Source organism: Ochlerotatus camptorhynchus, unplaced genomic scaffold (assembly GCF_037179485.1).
Source record: "Ochlerotatus camptorhynchus isolate MF236.1 unplaced genomic scaffold, CSIRO-AGI_Acam_v1.1 ptg000391l, whole genome shotgun sequence".
In the NCBI taxonomy this organism is placed as follows: domain Eukaryota; kingdom Metazoa; phylum Arthropoda; class Insecta; order Diptera; family Culicidae; genus Ochlerotatus; species Ochlerotatus camptorhynchus.
This window is the reverse complement of record NW_027040878.1, coordinates 555,509-578,375: the sequence shown is the minus strand read 5'-3', so window position 1 is coordinate 578,375 and position 22,867 is coordinate 555,509. Positions and strand designations below refer to the sequence as shown.

The 22,867-nt window shown below is 41.2% G+C and overlaps 2 protein-coding genes across 3 annotated transcripts in view; both read right to left on the bottom strand.

Moving 5' to 3' along the window:
• Positions 1 to 22,867, bottom strand: part of Rh7 (Rhodopsin 7) — a 274,211-nt gene that overhangs the window by 108,397 nt on the left and 142,947 nt on the right. For both annotated transcript variants that reach the window (XM_065233157.1, XM_065233158.1), the window contains exon 4: positions 14,188 to 14,376. In XM_065233157.1, the coding sequence (XP_065089229.1) occupies positions 14,188 to 14,376 (189 nt within the window). The remainder of the gene's footprint in view (positions 1 to 14,187; positions 14,377 to 22,867) is intronic.
• The window catches only part of LOC135710559 (uncharacterized), a 331,677-nt gene that overhangs the window by 182,557 nt on the left and 126,253 nt on the right, over positions 1 to 22,867 (bottom strand). The window lies entirely within an intron of this gene.

Below are 22,867 nucleotides of genomic sequence, written 5' to 3'. Positions count from 1 at the left end.
TTGATTACCGATCACGTTACAAGCTTGGTAGAAACCCCTCGGTTTTTATAGCGATCCTTGAGCGATCCAGCTATAATCAACACGTTTGAAGCCGTCAACCAAGCGATCTAGCGGGTCAGCGGAAAACAGTTAATTTTGTCCTTAAACGGACAATAAACGATATTTGTTACCCTCAAATATATTTCATGATAAAATGCTTGATATCCGCAGAACCTCACATGAAAGGTCAGAAAATGAGTTTTAAGAATCAGATATAATTGATCCGGTTGTGATTACCAATTAGTGTCAAATATGCCCGAACCTGTGCCAGAACGTGTCTCAAAAGAATTTATTTAGACTAGATCTGAATTTTATAAAAATTCAGAGTCTACACTTCATTTAATAATACGTTTTTGTGTCAGTGTTTGGAATGTATGACAGCTGCGGTTGTGTCTTCTTCTTGTTTCTGAAAAATCAATAAATGCTAAGATTTCTGTGAACTGGCAATATCCTTTTAAAGAAGCGCACATAGCGTTCGAAGCCAACATTGATTCCGTACCAAAACGTCAAATCCCATTGAACCAGAACGACCAGAACGTCAAAATCGAAGACATGTTCATGAGTTCATCCTGAATGTAGAGTCGGTGTATAATGAGTCACGCCAAGAGAAAAACAGTTGAACTCGCATCACGGTTTTCGAAAGATTCCCTTTCTTTTAACTTGGCAACAGAGGACTTCTGCATCAACTTCAAATGACTTTTAGCGAGGAAAAATATTAACGGCTGTAGTAAATCATTATATCAGTGATTTTGTCGAATTATCTTAAATAAAAATAGTAGAAATTGTCATTACTGATTATTACAAAACGTATCGCATGACAAATGTAATGCTCACTGCGTGTATATGACCATTTCTTCGATTATATTTTATATTGATTTGCAATACCTTTCGTGGACCTTTCATAGCATCGTACTGCTTGTTTACTTTGCACGATAGGTAGCCGGTTTGACAGCTCAATAGGTAGACTTGGCTTCACTCTTGGCGTGACTCATTATACACCGACTCTACCTGAATGTAGTGGATCTGACAGCTACCCTTGGGAAATTACGAACACGTGCAGACGGCAATGGATTTTACGCGTCAAATCAATGGTCAAATGAGGTTTAAGTGTGCCTGTCATTTCATTCTGAAATGGATTGGACAGAAGTGCTCTTTAAAAGTTTTTACTCTTGGTACCAAACCTCCTCTGACACGTAGCGCGAGCATCAATTTTCTCGCCTCTATTTACGTCTGCATCATCACCATCTGAATTGCTATAGGGCAGAAGTTTCCCATTTTTCTCCATGGCAATGGAAATGTTTGATGCATTCCTGAAGTTGAATTACTGAGAAAGTATATTGGGTATACCACAACGGAATCGTGAACCAGCCACAATCAGGAACGGAAACATTCCTGAACGACCATGGAGTTAGCCGTTTAATTGGCTTCCGTGGCGTTATTTAAGAGGAAACAACTATTACGGAATTCAACGGCGAGTTTTTTTGGTGGTTGAAAGGGTAAGTTTTCTGATTATAAATTATCGCTTAAACTTTCAGAAAAAAACCAGCTCGTGGAAAACGTTATATATAATTAATTTATCTCAAATATTCACGCAAATGAACCTTTATACCTATAGCACCATTAAACAGTGGGCAGGAAAACAAATAATAAAGCTCTGAGCTTGCATTGCATTGAATTTCATGACTTAGTTAGGACCGAGGATAGGACTTTTATTTGGAGGATAAAAATAGTTCAATTTTTTTCCACAAAGATGGCGCAGCGATCCACCTTTTTTTATTTCGCACGCTAGAGGTTTGATGTTTCCGACAAAGTTGTAGAACGTTAAATTTTATAACCAGTTGTAAAATTATTAAAGCTGTGCATCTTCAATCAACAGTGATACACAATGATTTGTAAAATTGGTCGTTTTAGTATTAAGTTTTATAGATTCGTTCGATACTTTTATCACTTTTCGTCGATCGGTTTTGGTCCAGTCAATCCGAGGGGTGCAACACATCTAAGTCCCCATTTAAGTTGGTTGAAAAATCTCACGCTAGCTAGGGTCTGTTCATAAACAACGTAGACAGTTTAGGGGGGGGGGGTTGGAAATTGTGTACGGTCCATACAAATTTTAAAAATTTTGTATGGAAAATTGTCTACGCAGGGGGAGGTCAAGAATCCCAAAAAAAAAAACTGTCTACGTAGTTAATGAACAGCCCCCTATCAGGAACCTGAAGAATACTTTTATTGCTAAAAATAAATATTACATGAAATTTGTAAAAAGATAACTAATTTTCATTCAGACTTTTCTAAAAAAAAAGCGGTATTGAATGTAAAATGTTATCAGTTATTCGAAATTAACATCAAATAGTGTATAATTCCTCAATATATCTCAGGGGTATATAAGGATATACTTGAGATGTAAGGATTTGAATTAAACTATATATTTTGTTAAAACAATCATATTTTTCTTTTATGTACATTAGGGAGGATAAAGTTTATATAGCGGATCACAACCTCCTGATCCTCACTGTTTTCTAGATGTAAATTTAGGTCACCAACAAGTGTGCCAAATCTGAACGAATTTGGATACGGTCTGGAAATACGGGAGAACTCAAGGGGAAATCAACTCAGCACACTGTGCCGAAACACATCACGGCACACTGCTCGGCATCCACACAGAATGACAAGAATGACACAGAATATATTGGCCCTCATTACGAGTGTCACTTCACGGTGAAAACGAAGTGAAGTGACAACTAGTCACTCACGGGGAAGTGATTGCCGTGTAAATCAAATGGGAATCACTACACCGTGAGTGATAAGTTGTCACTTCACCGTGAAGTGACATCCGTAATAAGGTTCATTATAAAACGGCATCACTGTTTTTTGCTGACGATTTTCCAATAGTTGCTAAGGTTTCGCACTTTGTTGACAGTCGCTGATCTTCGCTTCAGGATGAATTTAATAAATCCATCGAACTAGACGATCGTATCCCGGATTAGAAGCCAACCCTATAGGTTTTCGGTAGCGACAATATTGGAAATCACGGTTTACATGGATCAATTCCACAGGCATGGTGCCAAATACATGGCATCATACAAATCATCCTCCTCGGATGAGTGATCTTCATAGCCACCAGTAGCTCATCCTGTTTATGATACCCTATTGTGCCGTCTTCGACATTTTAGATAGGCTTTCTTTAAACATTGTTTACATAACCTAAACCCGATCCTTAACCCATTCGAACCCTCCCTTGGTATACAACAGAAACAACTTCGAAAGCTAGAAGTTGTTCACCTCGAGGAAATCGATAAACTTTTTTTTTTTCAAAATCCCCGCTAATCTTCATGTAGCCGTCCTCCGTTTGTAGCCGATTGAACAGTTCCACCTCCACCTCGCAGTTGTTATCGTTGTTGTACTGTTCTATAGTCAACGCCACGGATGAAGAACCACATCCAGCTTTCCGGAATCCATCCGACGGAGTATAGCTAAGGAACCGGCAATCAGTCTTCTTGGAACAGATTTGATTTGGTTTGCTTATTCTGGTGAAATTTCCGTGCTGCAGCAGTGATTTTAGGCTGCATACATAAGTTTATTTTTATCACGCTTCGTTTTCTTGCACAATCACAAATAAACAATCACAAAAGTCATTAAATATTCAGGGTTGCCAAGCTCTTGGGATACTTGATTGACACGCTTCGGCACAGCGAAAACTATCGGCACAGATTGAGGTGTGCAGAGTTGATTCCCCCTTGAGAATATTACAAGAACAATTTGCTAAATTCCAAGAATAATTCCCCCTTGGTAGAACTTTTAAATTTGTTTGAGAAAATCTATAGGGAAAGGAAGAAAACTATTAATTGATTTGCCAAAATTTCAAACATTGTTGAATTTTTATCACACTTGTGATTTAGATTGGTAAAACTAAACTGAAGATTGCAAATTGATTGGACTTCGGTTCAAAAAGTTACAAAACTTTTAGTACAGTCGAATTTCGCTCGTTGGGCTATCTTTAAGTGGGCTACGTTTTAGTTGGGCTCCCGTTAGTTGGGCTGTAGCCCACCTAAATCGAAGTCAAACATCATTTCTGACAGTGCTTATTGGATGAACAATTTGAAAAGTTATTATACGATTTTGATGATAATAAAAAAATGATGTATTTCTCGACAAATTTTCAGGTTGACAGCTCAGCCCAACTAACGAAAACCTTTCACTAAGTGGGCTATGGTTTATCCCAACAAGTGAAAGCTGACTGTAGTAGTCGGTGGAAGTAAAACAGACTGTTAGATTCAGTTTCGCAGCTAGCTGTAAAAACCGTTAGTGGACGAAATTGCAACCTTTGTGAAAGCGCTGAACGCGGATTCCACTAAGATGATCGCTTATTCTTCTTTTTCTTCCTCGCATTTCAAGCTTATTGCTTATCGCATATTAGCTTATTGCGTGCTCTCAACTTAGTGTTCTAGGCGCACTTCCACAGTTATTAATTAAGAGCTTTCGATGCCTGTACCATTTTTGCACTAGTATAATTGTGTGGCAAGTAAAATCATACTCTATATGCCCAGGGAAGTCGAGAAATTTTCCAACCCGAAAAATTCCTAGACCGGACCGGGAATCGAACCCAGCCACCTCCAGCATGGTCTTGCTTTTTAGCTGCGCCTTTACTGACTGAGCTAAGGGAGGCGTCCTAAGATGATCGCTACATACCGTATAACGGAGGAAATCATCAAGTTCAAATCAGAGGATTCGATGCTTCAAATAAATGGTCAAATGAGGTTTAAGTGTGCCTGTCATTTCATTCTTACATCGATTTGACAGAAATGCTCTCCAAACTCGTATTGCACAACCGTTAACAATTAATTTTCCATTATGCCGACGGAAAATCAGCCGAGGGACGCATGTCACCTGCGGAGGGCACCGTTCTGTACGTGAAGAGTCTACGACCTATTACCCAAGCAACACACATCCATCAAAATAGGTTGCTGCAACTTGATTGTTACTTAAATAAGGTGCATACAAGTAACCACAACTGTTAAGTGACAAGTGTTCTACTAGGGTAGGTGCAAGGGAAGTATGGTGATGTAAAGCGTGTAGTTTGGGAAAATTTCCAGCTGGCTTGGGTCTCGATATGCTGCCAGGTGTGCGGAGAATTTCTATGATCGTAAACAAGGAGATTCCAAACTCGCTGAATTTGCTCAATAGGAAGGGGAACATATTCTACTAAGGGAACAACAACTTGTGTTACCTTTGTAAGATGGAGGGGCATCGGATGAACTCCTGTCCCAAGTGACAGAAACGGAAGCAGTCAGTACAGCAACATCAGGAAGAGGAAAACAAACAACAGATCGAAGAAGAAACCAGTGCCAGTACAGTACGTACGCTGGTGTAGTGAATGAAGGTGCGTCGTCAGTTGACAACGATTAAGACACAGTGGAAGGGGTTGAAGTACTGGAAGAAAAGATAGTGGAGATGGATGTGACTTCTCCGGATGCCGACAAGCACAATGGAGTGGAAGCAAGTGCTGCTGAGAAATAGCAGCCGCCTATTTTCCAACATCGGACGATGATACTACAAATTTTAAATAGTGAACTATACCGAGAAGGAGCGGATAAAAGCCAAAACGGAGGTGAAGTGGCTGGCGCTGCTGAAGGAATAATAATTGGAAGAAGCAAGGGAGTTGAGGGCACGGCCTCCAAGAAAGAGTAAGAGGAACTCATAAACAATGTCCCAATCAACTCTTTCTGAATAGTTGTGAAAAATTGCTTTCCCTTCCCTCTTACACACTGCATCAACCTAAAATTCTCGATCCAAGCCAAGGTTGATGGAAGACTCAGGTTGATCACAGTTTCCTAGAAAATATTCTCTGAAATACCATGGTGTTATCTCTAGAAATGATTCTAAAATCTGCTCAAATTTGATTTGGAAAAAAATCTAAAATTCTCTTAATAGTTATTGAAAGTGACTGTATCCTGAAAATCTTGTCCAGTCCAAGGGTCTTGTTGTTTTTGAAGAGATAATTAGGTTTTTTTTTTCAGATTTGCCACCTGAATTCACGGGATTTTATCGGTTTTTTCCCGAGGACTTAAAATTCCCAGCTATTTTCCGGATTTCTCGGTTTACTTGTTTTTAATCCATTGAGCACATTTTGAGGCCCAGCTCCACAAGAAAATTATTCCGGATTAAACGCTTAGCCAAAAGCTATTTCGAGGGTGGATTGTTCCGGTGGGACATCGTAAAAACAAGTCAAGGTCAAGGCTCACAAGGCAATGCATGTTCACGTATATTTGAATCATTATTCAATCATAAAAGCGATACTCCAAGCAATATAAAAAAAATCCTACCAAGCAAGACCATAATCTTAAATTTTTATTTAGTTGGTTCTCTGAGCTAATCAAGCTGTTAAGAACACAATAAGGAACAATAACTAGAAGCATTCTGAAAAAAATCATCATTTTTAACTTAAAGCTGGACTTGTCTTGTCTAAAGTCAGCTTAACTTTTTACCATTCTTGCATTTACTCAAAGGCACTCCAGGCTGGATTGAGTTAGACTGGCAGACGTACCAATCTACTCGAAGGTTAAATTTTGTCAGACGCAATTAGGTGTAACATCTATTAAGAAACTCACATAAGCATTAGCAACTTAAATTTTCAACAACTATCAACGTCTAGCGTCTACGGAAATGGCTTTTTTATCACAGTTCAACTCAGGAATGTGATAACACCAATCTTCTTCTTCCTCACATTTCAAGCTTATTGCATATCGCATATTAGCTTATTGCGTGCTCTCAACTTAGTGTTCTAGGCGCACACCCACAGTTATTAATTAAGAGCTTTCGATGCATGTACCATTTTTGCATTAGTATAATTGTGTGGCAAGTACAATCATACTCTATTCTCAGATAAATTGAGAAATTTTCCAACCCGAAAAATTCCGGGAATTGAACCCAGTCACCTCCAGCATGGTCTTGAATTGTAAGCAGCACAACAATCGAGCGCGGTTGCAGGAGAACGATGGCGGGTGATTGTATTGTCCGTGATTGTGAGCTAGAGAAAAAAAGAAAGTTACGAGCCACGGTAGGAAATCGACGCGTTTTTTGCCCCGTCCGTTTTAGTGAAAAAGTGAAGTTGGAGTGCCGTTTTCGTGGCGTGTGTCCGCTGGAGGGATAATTCCCAGCACCGTCGCGTCGAAGTGACGTCGTTTCCCCGAAAAGTGCCGTGGTTCGTGAGTTGAAGTGAAGGGTTGTCGGATCGCCGCCAAGGGAAGCTAAATTTCGAGGATTTTTCCGCTTCCCGGCTAAACCCCAAGGATCCCCGAACACCCACCGTCCTCACTGCGGTGGCTCAGCCAGTAGAGCCAGTCTCGCCACCACAGTTAAGAGCCAAGGAGGGACGAAGCAGGCCGAACCGAAGGAGCGTTCGCCTGGGTAGTGCACTGCGGTGACTACCGGGACCATATACGGCGAGTAGTTGGTCCGGTGATTTGTCACCATCGTCGCCGAGGGGGTTCCGATAAAGGAGCCTTGCTCATCCCCCCCGCTAAACGCCAAGGACCGCTGCTATGCAGCTAAAGTGAAGTAGGAGACGCTCGGCACAGACCGTGTCTGGAGCCGACGTGAACAAGCCGCAACCGCCGCCGCTATCGTCGAAGGGCCCCACCGAGTGACACCGAGGAAAACGAGGAGAAATAGGGAAAGGTCAGATTATAATAGACGTCTAAAATTGCATTTTTTCTTTCTCTTTTCTTAACAATCCATCCAAATCCGAACGTCTTTGGGGGAAGTACTCTGCTCGTAGTCGCCCCGCCGGGGTAAATCGGGCCAGCTATAGGCTGGCAAGTAAGCCGCAACTTACAACCTAAAGGGTGATACGGTCAAAATTTGGTCAAGGGAAAACGCGTGTAAATCGGTGAAATCGTTTATTTAAAAATTCAAATTAAATTTCTTTTTCAAGTTCAATTAGTATAAAATTCAGGAAAAATATTCAGTTAGGCTTCCGCTTTTCCAAATCCGAATTGTCGGGCCTTACGCTTGACCCCTGCCATCAGATTTTGTACAGCCACCTTGTCCACCTTCTTCGCCGCAGAAAGCCAGTTTGCCTTGAACTGCTGCTCGCCCTTAGCAGTTTTTTTGGTCTTCTTTAGGTTCCGCTTGACAATAGCCCAGTATTTCTCAATTGGGCGGAGCTCTGGCGTGTTGGGAGGGTTCTTGTCCTTGGGAACCACCTGCACGTTGTTGGCGGCGTACCACTCCATGGCCTTTTTACCGTAATGGCAAGATGCCAAATCCGGCGAAAACAGTACGGAACAACCGTGTTTCTTCAGGAAAGGCAGCAGACGTTTATTCAAACACTCTTTCACGTAAATTTCTTGGTTGACAGTCCCGGAAGCTATGAAAATGCTGCTTTTCAAGCCACAGGTACAGATGGCTTGCCAAACCAGATATTTCTTTGCGAACTTTGACAGTTTCATGTGCTTGAAAACATCTGCTACCTTTCCCCTTCCTTTTGCCGTATAAAACTCCTGTCCCGGAAGCTGCTTGTAGTCGGCTTTGACGTAGGTTTCGTCATCCATTACCACGCAGTCAAACTTCGTCAGCATCGTCGTGTACAGCCTCCGGAATCGCGCTTTGGCCGTCGTATTTTGTTTATCATCGCGATTTGGAGTCACTACCTTCTTGTAAGTCGATAGTCCGGCTCGTTTTTTGGCTCGATGCACGGTTGTAGACGATACACCCAGCTTATTTGTGGCATCTCGGAGAGAGAGGTTAGGGTTTCGCTTGAAACTACCGGCAACTCTCTTTGTCGTCTCAGCGGCTTCCGGTTTTTGATTTTCCCCCGATCCAGACTTCCTGGCTGTCGACAAACGTTCCCCAAACACTTTAATTACATTTGTAACGGTTGATTTGGCAACTTTTAGCGATTTTGCCAACTTTGCGTGCGAGTAGCTCGGATTTTCGCGATGCGCGAGCAAAATTTTGATACGCTGCTCTTCTTGCTTGGACGGCATTTTGACAACTGAAGAGTGAATTGATCATTTTAGATGGTCAAGTTTTGAAACCACCACAGCATGCTTTTGGCGCTACTGTATATGGACGATCAAATGTAAAATACTGTGGTAGCCACAGCATAGTTCTGTCAAAAGCTCAGCATTTTCATTGATCCATTCCAAAATCAAAATAGGAGCAACATTCTACACACACAGACACCTTCAAAATGAGGGGTGTTCAGGTTTTTTAAATGCAAAATTGAAAGAAATACGTCAAGTTGATATTGACCACATTTTGACCGTTTAACCCTTTATTAACGGAATCCCTTTATGAAGAGGGTGGTTCATGGTGTTGAGTACTTGGCACTGATGAAGTCCGCAAGTAGTAGACGAAATACGCGTATCTGTCAACATATAAGCAATTTTAACGGAATTTAAAGGAAATAAACCAACAAACTCAAGGCTCTTCATACCCTGATTAATTTGGTAATTTTTCATTTCTTTAAATCGGTGAAATTTTACTCACTAATGGGTGCTTTAAAGCTACAGATTTCCGTTGCTCTCCCTCTATTAAGGTGAAAGCTAATGTTTTTTTTCCGTTGATACTGACTCCACACCCAAATTCAAAGTGCACCAATACCAACAAGCATTGCAAATTAGCAAACTGGGAAGTATGGAAGTTTTGACCATATTCGTAAATACAATATTATTGTAAAGGGTCTTCCATTAAGCGTTTCCTATCTTTAAAGTTAAATAAAACAAACTGTGTGTGAGATATTGGAGAGATTTACTTTTCGATTGATATGACATCGTTCAAATGGCCGCGTCGGCTTTCATGACATGGCCTCGGCCGAGAGGTCCAATTTCCCATGACTTTGGCGCACAAACCGGGCTGAATCTCGTTGATGGCTTGAGTAATGTTGGCTTTGAGGGCATCGGTGGTTAAATCATACGATCTTGGTGGCCAGTTGACATCGCCTCCTCGCGAAATAACCACGAACATACGGCGCTGTCTTTGATCGTTAAGCTTGAGCTCCTGCGTCAATTGGATCTTGTATGGGTTCAGACGCAGAATTCGCCAAGTTGAAGCTTGCGAGAGGCCCAGTTCTTGTGCGCGACGCTGAATAGACTGCCGTGGGTTCTCCTGCACACTTTCACGTACAGCGGCGATATTATCGGCAGACCTTGCGTTCACCGAACCAGTTTCCTCGAATTTGTTCATCACACTGCGAATAGTCCTCTCGGTAGGACGATTATTGCGACTGTAAAATGGGTGAAGCGCTCGGAAGGCTGCTCGCAAAGAACACTTACTTTGATAAAACAATTTTATCATTTGCACTTGCTGTTGGACGGTAATTTGGAAAGACACACTGAATAAATGACAGCTAATTAGACACTTGTAGCTTCAAGCAATGAACCGTCAAAGTTAGGAAATCTTTATTGGAAAACCCTTTATAATTATAATAATTCAATACTGAAATGACAACTTCAATTCCAAGATTCCAAGCTCAGGGAAGGCCTGCCAAAGTTCAGAGAAGTTCTGCCAAAGTTCAGGGAAGCCCTGCCAATGTTCAAGGAAGGCCTGCTGAACGTTGTCCTACTGAAGTTCAGGGAAGTCCTGCCATTTCAATTCTTGGAAATCAGGGAAGTCCTGATGAAGTTCAGGTTCCTGCCGAAAATCAGGTAAGGTGTGCCGAAAATCGAGGACGTCCTGCTAAACTTCAGCGGAGTCCTGCTAAACTTCAGCGAAGTCCTGCCAAAGTTTAAGGAAGTCCTGCCATTTCAATTATTGGATGTTGGTTTATGTTCACAATGGTGGATCCAAGATGGCGAATAAATTCAAAATGGTAATTCTTTGATAAAATGTTCGATCTTTCAAAATATATTACTGTTGTATGCCTATAAGTTCACTATTGAAATTAGAAATTTCAAATCCAAAATGTTGGATAGTAGGAAAATAGTCGATCTTCTTGTGATTCGTCAAAACACGGTCGTACAAGAGCCTTGCACGGTTTTTGGCCATGTGCCGGTTCGGATGTTTACTGGCTTGGTACGACTTGTATCCTTCCCTGGTAAAGATGTTCCGCAGCGTTTGAAAGTTGGCGTTGTACCTTCTGGCCACATCTCAGATCGAAAGACCAGGGTTGGCTTTAACGCACCTCAACACCTTGCTGCGCAGCTTTTTTCGAAGGTCCGCTGATTCCTTTCCACACTCAGGGTTTCCTTGTAACACTCGGCAAACTGTTATTTTCGGCATCTTCAGCACTTTAGCCAGCTTGGAACCGGACCATTCCGGATTTTCCAGGTGTTTGTGCACAATATTTTTTCTTCTTTCGAGTTCCATTTGACGTTATTTCTCGACTACTTTGATCAAACTATCACCAGTTGTGCTCTATAGAAGAGTGAACAAATCACTGTCAATGATTTTCGATTTCCAACACTACACTGAAACAAATCGACATGTACCGTTTATTGGATCCATCTTATAACATAGCAATGTCAGCAGATTTATTCATTCTATGTGATGATTGATAGATTCCATTGGATTATCACTTAAAAACTAGACTGCGATATGGAATGATTTCAATCGTAATTTCACATACTTAGTACTTGATAATACTTTGCTTCGAGCGGGGTTAGCGATAGGTAAGACGTATTTGAATATTGTCTGATATATTTCATAGTGAAAAACTGTTGATATGTCATGGGTGGGAACAGACATCTAGAAACTAATGGAAAATGATATAAGTTTGCACTATGAGAAAATCCAGTAAAATATACCTACTTTGACTATATGTTTTAGTATTACTTCTGCGTGAAGTCAACGATTTACATAGTTGAAGATGCTAATTTCAAATAACAGACTGTAGTGGTAATTTTTATACGTAATTGGAGTAGATGAAAGCATAGAGTTGATAGTTCCGTTAGAGTACGGCAGTGTGAAAATTGCATATAGAAAGTAGAATAGCGAGCTAGGACAACTTTTAAGGAAGGTACAAATCGGTTTTTTCATCTCTCTTTACCAAACCCCCCCCCCCCCCCTTTGGAAAGGGATGGTGAGGGGTGTCAAAAATATATTTATGTGTCAAAAGAAGAAGTAAATTTCATGTGATTTTCACATAAACTTTACTTCGATTGATTTATGACACATATATTATATTGTGGTGAAAAGTAAAGCTTATGGGTTTTAAATTATCAGCATTGTAAATGTATCAGATATTCATATAGAATTTACCTGACACATTTTCTATCATATCATTTTCATTGGATTATCTTATAGCGCAAATTTATTAGACTTCCACATAACAGGAATAAATCATAGTGGTTCAGTGTAGAGGCGTGCTAGCGGCGTGTAAGGAGCGTACCCCAATTTACTTTTAGTCAGCCTTTACTTGTGTAATTGATGAGCAAATTTAGCGACCACTGTGATTGTGATCCTAAAATTGAAGGTAGAAAATGGTATGAGATAATTTAAACAATAAATCGATCTTGTTTACTTTGCACGGAAAAGTTTTTTCGATTGAGCGTTGCGTTATTTTTTTTTAAATCGGTGAAGTGAGTCATTCTCAACCTATCCACTTGCACCTTAATGGGTTCCTTCAAGCTACCATTGTATGGGTCAAGATTTCCGTTGCGCTCCCTCTGTTAAGCGTTATCACCGAGCTCCGGTTTGCTAAACTGACGAGCTGTTAGCTGGTGGTGGAAGTGATTTGGCAGACCCATTTGTGACATTTCCGCTGCTCTTTCACATTCTCTATTCTTGCGTTATCACCAAGCTCCGATAAGATCCACAGTCTTGCCAGAGAGCGCTGTGAGAGGTTAGTTTAGTGCTGTCCGTGCGAGGGAGTATAGACTTTTTCCCATAATCCACTCTCCTGATTAGTTCACAAAATGTTCTTATATTTTTCGTTAAATTACTTAATTGTTTAACTATTTACACTATTTGTGGCATACACTATAAAAATTACTAAATAAATTCTTCGTCGAATGACATATTGCATGACATGTTTCTGATTGATGGTTTTGATAAATATGCATTTGAAATCTTCCCCATTTTCGTTACATGTCTCATTTTAGATTTCCTATTGTAAACCCCAGTAAGGTAAAGAAAGACGTCAACAGTTTCAATATCCGATATTTAACGTATATGTACATATTTCATATAGGGTTAATGTCGCTTATGTCGACCTAAATTTTCGAAGGAAAGCATATGATTCAATAGCATATGATGATAACAATCTTTAGATCCATAAGCCAACATTAGAGCCATTTACTCTATCAACTTGAATTAGTAATTGTGGCGACAATTCTACGCGGAAAATCATATGAAAATGAAAAGACGAATGTCTTAAGTTTCTGATTAGCATTGAATAGATAGTAATAATAATAATAATAATAATGTGAATGATGCTGATTTGGTTGTTTGGACTGCTTTAAAAATCTCACATGGCCCACACGTGCTGAAACCATGCATAGTTATACAATATAACAGCAAAAATCATACGATATGCTTTCCGAAAACTATGCCTCGAAATCCTCTGCATGTATCCTTTTTCGAAACATCCATTATATTCCACTCTAAAACTGCTCCCAATATTTTTCATTTTCCAAGATAACCGTTAAACTTTTCGTTTGCCCATCATTGCCGGAATCGAGTCTTAGACCCACCACGGCGATAAGAGGAAGCCCACAAGGTCAGCACCAATAGATCCTAGCAATATCTGCGCGGTGGTTGAGGAGATGCTAGAAGGCGATAACGAGCGATATTTACCGGGTGCTAACGATGCAATTTGAGCAAAACGATAGAGTAAGCACTACTTACTCGCCTTGCCTCGCCTGGTGAGATGTAATTTAATTTTACCCAACATTTATTTACCAACAGAATGGCTTGAATGGGAAAGTTTGATGCTGAAAGTGTCGCTAAAATGGAACCGGACCGGAATGAAGTTTAAATAAAATTTCAGAGCAATGTGTTTCTTTTCGGATTGCGGTTCTTCCAAGTGTTACGAGTCGCGTGGAAGTAACTTTTTCCGTTTATTTTCCTCGGTTGAATGGTTGGCGGCAAATTGCCAAAGTTATGGGATGTGAAAGTTTTTCCTTTTGTGAATTTCCACTGATTTCCAACTTTACAATAAGAGGTGCTGAATGTGGTTTTGTTATAACGTATAGGGGTGGGTGGACTTACCTGAAGAACATCAGAATCACCAGAAGATTGCCGAACAATCCGAAGATCATCATCATGAAGTAGATGAACCCGAGGAAGTAGTGTGAAGTCGACGACGGAGGGTCGAACTGCAACCAGAAAGGATTGATTCGGTCCCGGAAGGCATCCTCGATGGTAGGCCCACTGTAGCCGGACAGGGCGATGTACCTACTGTGCGAAAAAAAGAGAGATAATAATACAAAGGATGGGAAAAGGTTCCGAGACTGTAATCTCTTCCGTTCACAGCTGAGTAAATTTAATTATAGGAATTTGCAAATCTCTTGCAAGAGCTCAAAAGTCTGCGGCCGTTGGTTGTCTGCAGTGGTGTAGACAACCGGGGCTGCCTTGGAATTGGTTTAAGAATGTTAAATTTTGAATCCTTTTATTTGAAAGTTGAAACTTCAGAGCTTAGACGGATTGGTCACATAAATCAAATAATTAAGATGGGAGGCGGCTCCGGCGTAGTGGTTAGCTTCCATACCTCTCACGCCAAAGTCATGAGTTCAAATTTTATCATCTAACGACAAGTATCGAATGACACCGTAACAACTGACCATGCGGTGGAACTTTCTGAACCAGTAATTTAAAGAATCTTCAAAGTTGGCTTGAAATTTCCGCTACGCCAATGTCTTCTTTGGCAGCTTGGACCGTTATAACAGCTGCTGGATGTAAACGATGTAATTATGTATACTTAAAATGTACTTAAGATAGCCGAACCTTGATTGCAGATAAGAGTTATAGCCAGCACTAGAAACAATGGAAGCTGTAAATTGAAACTGCTGTCTGAGATGGGGACTGGTCGAAGGAAAATAAGACAGTCGATTATTGCTTGCGGTCTTTGATCCTCGGAGAGAGAGGAAATTGAGAATTGAGTACAGCAGCCTCAAATCGATTGATCAAATATAATACACTCGATGAGTGGTCGATGCCGCCACTCAAATATGCTTCTGTAGTTAAAATTAAAAATATGGAATTGTTCCAACCCTCATCAATCATGGTCAGCGTGCTGGACTGACAGATTTATTCCTTTAGCTCACAATGCCACGTACATTTGGCTTCGGTGCTGGCATTTTTCTTTAACAGCTTGTCAAAGTTCTCCAGTTTCAACGGAAAGGCAACGATCGCACATGGATCTCTCGCATATTTGAATTTCAATGTGATACTGCATCCGAGGGTAAGGATTGTCATCCTTGTTGTAGATGGAATGTACCAATTGCATTTCTTTTTTCATTTTCCCAGCGAACGGCAGCTGTTGAGAAAACGTGCTACAGCGGGTGATTCTGCACTTAACCGAATCAAGGTTACGGAGGATATGCAGCGACACACCAATCAGCTCCCACAATCAACACTCGCTTTTCAAATATGGATGGAAAGTGTCACCTTCAGCTGGGAAATAGTTGATGAAGGTGTGATGGTGATTCCACTGCACCCTCTCTAGAATGATTATTCATGTGGGTTAGTTTTACATTTTCCAGCTCGGTGAGTTGAAACCAAACCACAGAATGCTCTATGGATTTATTTCGAGTCAAATATTTATAATAATGGATGAGGAATATATTTAGAACCTTGGAATGCATAGCAATTGAATTTACTTGGATTTGAAATGCTTTCGATGTCAAAGTTTCTTCACGTTACACAATTATGGTATTTTAAGAACCATGATGAACGGAGTTCAAAAATTATCTTAAATGAATTAAATTATATTTTCTTATCTTTATTTTGATATTGAACAATTCCACGCCAACTGACGAATCGATCGGACTCGACCTTCTTCGATTTATATGAATTCCCTTTTGGGAGCTCACAAAATTTTTGAAAAACTTGTAAAGCCTATTCCACCGCTTAAAGAAGGTGGTAACATTTTGATAACAGATTCGAAACAAATCACAGAAACTTGCTAAGCAATTCGAGAGTTCCCATAATTTCAGTTTGGGTCTTACTAGTGTCCTCAGGCATGGAAGACCATTTGCATTCATTTACATTCATTTGGCCCTAACTTTTTTTTTATCAACAGAGTTCCTCAAAATGATGTATGGAACTTTTGTAGGTTTTGCTATTACCTAAACTTTTGTTAACAACTCAAATCCGTATCTCCGTATCATGACGAACCAGAGCGAACAGAAGCCACTACTGTTTTTCAGTGAATGTATTTTACATTCACTGAAAAACAGTAACAAGTTCTGCCCGCTCTTATTCGTGATGCATAAGAGATACAGATTTGAGTTATGGGCAAAAGTTGTAGCTAATAACTAGCGGACTGCTGTTGTTACCGTTTTGGTTCCTGTACCCTATTGATTCACTTCGAGCGAGAAAAATCAGGAGATAGCGAGAGTGAGGAATAGGGTATATGTGTGTTCATTGTGAATTCAATCTGTATGTCAGTTTCTTGCATGCAATATTGTCTTGTTTTTGAATGTAAATATAAGTAAATATGTACTTGTTCATGCAGGCAACAACTACTACCTCTACCCTTAGCATATACAATTTACTGTACCAACCGATAGATGTCACTACTTAGTTATGTTGTATATTGTAGCTATTCGTTATTGTTCCTCTGTCATGTGCTATGCCTGTCATATTAATATAGTTTAATGCCTCCGCCATGGCAGAACGGCCAATAAATCGGCCTCTTTTAATTAATTATAACACAACGTAAAAAATCGGGTCCTACCGTGCGCGATCATATGATATGGGGCCGTGACCAGGATATTCGACACCGTCCCGGTCAAAGCATACGTCCGAATCACGTGGGACGATCCACTGGGCGCTTGCTCCCGCCATATCACTGGTAGTGATTCAATTCATTCAAGGTTCGAATAATCGGGCATCAGGTCTCGCAGGTCTCGCAGGTGCCCTTTAGATTTCTTTTTTCTTGCCTTTACATGTTTTACTGCCGGCGAACTGGTGTGTCGATTGCCAAGCCATTTGGAGCACATCTATAAACAAATTCTCGCCATTGTGGGGACATTCCGTCCGGCTATTCAAATACCGCCATCGCGTTTTCGGCTATCCAGAGCCATTGTGGAAGGATAGAAGCTGCTATCCAAGCAACACCGCTCCGCCATTGTATTCAGGCCATCGTTGAACAATCGGCGCATTGTTTCAACGGTTTTGTGACGCCATTCCTGCACGTTCCTGCTTCGGCTTCCTTGCAAGCGGCAGTAATCACCTAGCAACGCCTCTTACGGCAATATTCTGGATTTTTTGAGTGGCAACGAAACTTTTCAACAGCCAATTACGCCACTTTTCGGTGATTTTCCTGGAGTTTCACCGCCATCCTACATCATCGCTTGCCATCAAGCTCGGTCAGCACGGGCCGTGTGCATCCGCGTTCCAGTTTGCAGTTTTCTTGAAATTCAAGGCACATACTTGCCTTGGAACTGGTGAGTATCATTCCAAGTGACTATCTCTTTTTGTCCGGGTCTATCGTGGTCTTATTTGTTTGACAAACCCTTTTTCGTCTACGGAGCATCGAGTGCCGTGTTACCCATTCTAAGATGGCGCTTCAGCTAAATAAGGCGACTCTGATATCCCGGAGGGTAACGATGATCACCGCGCTGGGTCGGACAGAGGCGTTCGTGAACTTCTTCGACGAGCAACGCGATCGGATGCAGGTGCCCATTCGCCTTGAGTACCTGAACAACATGTGGGCCACGTTGGAGGAGGTACAGGGGCAGCTAGAAGACATCAAAGACAGCGAAGAAGGTAGGCAAAGTAATGCTGATTATAGACTGTCTAGTTATAGACATGCGAATGCAAAATCCGTAGATCTGGCGACTGAAAATATACCACCATAAATTTGCCAGCACTGGAAAAAGTTCAATCGCCTCATGACTCAAAGCAAAAATCAAAACAAACCGATTTCGGCAGCAGCTTGTTTGTTGATTTTTACTTCCTCATTCGTTTTTCACCTGTTTCCGTCGGCTAATGTCCCAAAAATAAAGTGCTTTTTTCCACATGGTGAAAATGAGTCCCGAAGCGAGCTCCAAAACGTGGCTCTCTCTGATAGTCACCGTTTGTGTAGTGTAAGTTTTTATTAAATAAAATTTCAAAGAAGATTGCCAAATGGTCAGACGACAGCGTAACTGAAGGATTCAGGACCAGATTTATTTGCGGTTCTACAGCATACGAGGTAGAGCATAAAAAACGCTTTTTGCCTAGTACACGAACCCTCCAGGAGAAACTTCAAAACATACACTTCGACCATGGCTGCCTTGATGAAGTTTTGGAACTTCTACAGCACAAGGTGAAAAGCATGTCTGAAATGGACAAAGACGCTGCTATTGTCTTCGACGAAATGGCTATTCATCCTGGCTCGAGCTATTGGCTCTAACTTGAAAAAGTATGTTGGTCCTGTCACACTTTCCGGTAACGGTGAGCTAGCGAACCATCTATTGGTATTCATGCTAGTTGGTTTGAGGTCCCGGTGGAAGGAAGTGGTTGGATACCATTTCACCGGGGATTCGATAAAAAATGGAGGAATCAAATCGATACTCTTCGAGTTAATCAACAAGGTTGAAGCGATAGGGCTGCAGGTGCATGCCGTAATAAATGATTGTGGAGGTATTTTTTTAGCTTGTCATAAGAAGTTTTTTTTTAATTAAATTAATTGTTTTACTATTTTCTATGAGGAACAATTGAACTACCGGAAGCTGTGGTTCAAAAACATGGGTTGTCTGGTTCTACAGCAGATATCACCCACCTAACAGAGCTGGTTGCATATGAAGCGCATTGCGATTTAAAAATGGCTTGCGGGTTGACAGAAGACGACGTCAACTTTTCAAAACCGCACTCTAACTTTGACAAAATGAAGGTGAAAAATGCTACGAAATACGCTAATCATACTGTGGTATCAGCATTGCGATGCTTCAGTGCTCAGAGTGGGCGGAAAGAGCTTTTGATTACGGCGCTCTTCCTTGAAATGGCGTCAACATGGTACTCGTACATGACCGCTAGAACTCCGGCTTTAGCACTCAGCTACAAGAACCAAAAGGCTTATGCTAATGCCATAAATGCACTGAAAGACTTTAAGGAACTTGTGTATGGCTGCCGTGTGGGAATCAAAAAGTATTGGAAGCCATGGCAAGCAGCAATTATCCTTACTACTGACAGCATGCTTCGGCTCCACAAATACTTTTTGAATTTAAGGAAGTAGGACTTCTTCTTGGGCGGATTGCCTCGAGAATGTATTTTCTCAACTGAGGCAGCGCCAAATGCGGCCCACAACACTCCAAGCAAAGGACAACATGAAGCTACTGAGTATGGCGCAATACATGGCTGACATCAAGAATAGCTCGTATGAATAGGATTCGCGAGAATGGTTGGTGGGATTCTCGGATCGGCTGAAGGAAAGAACAGGCAAGAATTCAGAAGAACAGTTAGGCGAATTAGAAAGCTCAGCAGCAGGTAGTTCGTCCTCTGGTTTTGTTAAAAGCGAAGAAGACCTAGGCCAGTACTGCGAGAATTTGTGCAGCAGATCGTCCGAACAAAATGTCGTATATTACTTGTCAGGCATGATTGTCAGGCAGGTATCTCAACGTAATTCCGTTTGTAAGCAATGCATCAACAGTTGTCTTGCAGAATCTTCGTTGGAAGCGGCATACACTTTGTTTTCCAGCCTCAAAGACTATACAGGTGACGCTTTAACAACCGTTAATGAGGCAACGTTCATTTTTTTGTGGAACTAGAGGAAACGTTTAAGCAACAAAAAGAGATCTTGATGACTAAAAATGAGAATCTGGAAAAACTTTTGTGGAACAAAATGAATAGAATTCCAGCATCTCACATTGTCGACTGTCATGTATTGAAAAATAAGTTGATTAACAGATACATCCAGTTTAGGCTAAAGGTGAACCACGTGAAACTAACAAGAGAAAAACGATGCGATAGTCGTTCAATGGCAGTCTGAAGAATGTTGAAGCAATTAACTGAATAAATTATTCTGTAAAAATTCACAGTAGTTTGTAGTTTTATCTAATCTTTAGTATAAAGAACACATCTGGTGAAACTTAATTCGTCAAATACACCTTAGTTTGAATGTTGGTTCTTAAATCTACTTTAGGACCAAGCTTCATCCAAACCGTTTCAATAATTTTTCATATTCGAACACTTTTCTCTGGAAAATCGAGGTGAATTGTTCTCACTCACTGCGTAAGCTTTTACCAATTTCAAATTTAACTAAATAATACGTTTTACTTTCGAAACATAATATTCCAAATAATTTAATAAATCTTTAATATCCAAAATTACAATACTTCCCCCAACAAAAACGTGTAACATTTCTTCTACTCGTTTGGATACACGCTCTGACAGTTCTTTTGGATACATCAAACTGACATCCGCATGTCTATAACTAGACAGCCTATAATGCTGATGTCCGTGCCGATTTTGAGCCGCGGCTCTTCAGAATAACAGCCGATTTGATCTCCAGACTTCCTGTTGTCACTCAGCAAGCTCGCATCCCTGAAACTTCTTCGCACAGTTCCACTCTCTCTGGGTTGAAGCTTCCTACAATTTCGCTTCCTGAATTCGACGGGGACTATATGCAGTGGCTAGGGTTTCACGACACATTCTTGGCTTTGATCCACTCTAACGCCGAGGTTCCTGCGATTCAGAAATTCCACTATCTGAGGGCAGCTTTGAAAGGTGAAGCGGCGCAGCTGATAGAATCTATCGCGATCAGTTCTGCAAACTACAATTTGGCATGGCAAACATTGGTTGACAGGTACGCACATACACTGGTGGACGAATTCCAGCGTCATACGAACATTTTGTGTCAACTAGGTGAACCAACGGATTCCTGGGGCAGCATCTTGGAACATCTCCTGTGTACAAAGCTTCCCAACGATACGCTCAAGGAATGGGAAGATCACGCGTCAACCACCAACGAGCCAAACTACAACTGCCTGATCGAGTTTCTTAAGCGTCGTATGCGAGTTTTGGAATCCATCTTGGTGAACCATCATCAGCTTGCATCCACTCCGAATGAGTCCACGCATGCTTCCAGGAAGCCATCGCATTTTCGCCTCTCGTCTTGCGCTTCCACTTCTAGTTCTGGTAGCAAATGTCCGGCTTGCTTCCAGGAACATCCGTTGATGAAATGTGCGAAATTCAACCAACTTTCACAGTCCGAACGACAGCAACTCGTTTCCAACAAACGTTTATGCCACAACTGCCTGAAGGGTGACCACATTGTTCGAAATTGTCCTTCGAACTACAACTGCAGGCACTGCAACAAGCGTCACCACACCATGCTGCATTCCGGCGGGAATTCAAGGTCAGCAAGCGAGTCATCCTCCGTTCGTACTTTTATGCCAACTCAAGCCATTCAGTCTAGCGGTTCTTCTGTACCCAAGCCAGCCTCCCAATCCTCCGTTGCAGCAGCTGAAAGTATTTCCAGGGTCATCGTCAGTGCTTCTGCTCCGCAGCCTCGAGAAGACGTTTTCCTTTTGACGGTGTTGGACGGTGTTGAACCCTAAAACGTTAATTAGATCAAATTCATCTTCCTAATGGATTATCACCAAACCTACCCCGTAAATGGTCCACGTTTATTGATCTGAACTGATACGAGGCTGTCCATAGCCACTAAATGTCCCTTTGAAATCCAATTGCCATCATTTTGGATCCTAAAATGGAAGCAGACATCGATTTTGGGCCTATACACGTCATCCCCATTAATTGTTTACGTTAAAGCAAAAGTCGCCATTTTCAATTTCAAAACGGTGAGCGGCATCGATATCTGATCTCTACACGTCGTTTTCTATCCAAAAATACCCATATTGTGGAATTTGACAGTTTTTCTTGAACCGATGGCCACCATCTTGGATTCTAAAATTACGTCTGGCATCGATTTCCAGCCTCTACACGTCATCCGCTTTCTGAAAATACCCATATTGTACGGTATTTGACAGTTTTTCTTGAACCTATGACCGCCATCTTGGATTCCAAAATGACGTGTGACATCGATTGCTGGACTCTACACGTCGTACCCTTTCCGAAAATACCGATATTGTAGCGTATTTGACAGTTTTTCTTTTTGAACTGGTAGTCGACATCTTGGATTCCAAAATGCCGTCTGGCATTGATTTCCGTCCTCTACACGTCGTACCCTTTCCGGAAATACCCATATTGTAGGGTATTTGACAGTTTTTCTTAAACCGAAGGCCGCCATCTTGGATTTCCAAATGGCGTCTGGCATCGATTTCCAGCCTCTACATGTCGTTCCCTTTCCGAAAATACCCATATTGTAGGGTATTTGACAGTTTTTCTTGAATTGATGACCACCATTTTGGATTTTAAAATGGCGTCCGAAATCGATTTACAACCTCTCTACACGTCATCTCTATTCCGTTTCGTATTCTCACATTGCACAGCAACATCTTATATGGACAAGCTTTCCAGAAATAACATATTAAGGAAGTTCATGTGCACACTAGTGCCGCGTAGTGAGAGAATTCTTAAATAATATGACCACCATCCGAAAGCACTTGGTCGCCTGAACAACTTTGCTGAAGACATTAACCTTCTATATGGCCAGGATTTTGAGATGCAGCTGATATAGGAAGCTCATGTGCACACTAGCGCTGCGTAGTGAGAGAGTTCTGAACTAATATGACAACCATCCGAAAAGACTTGGTCTGAAGACAGTAACTTTCTTTGCTGA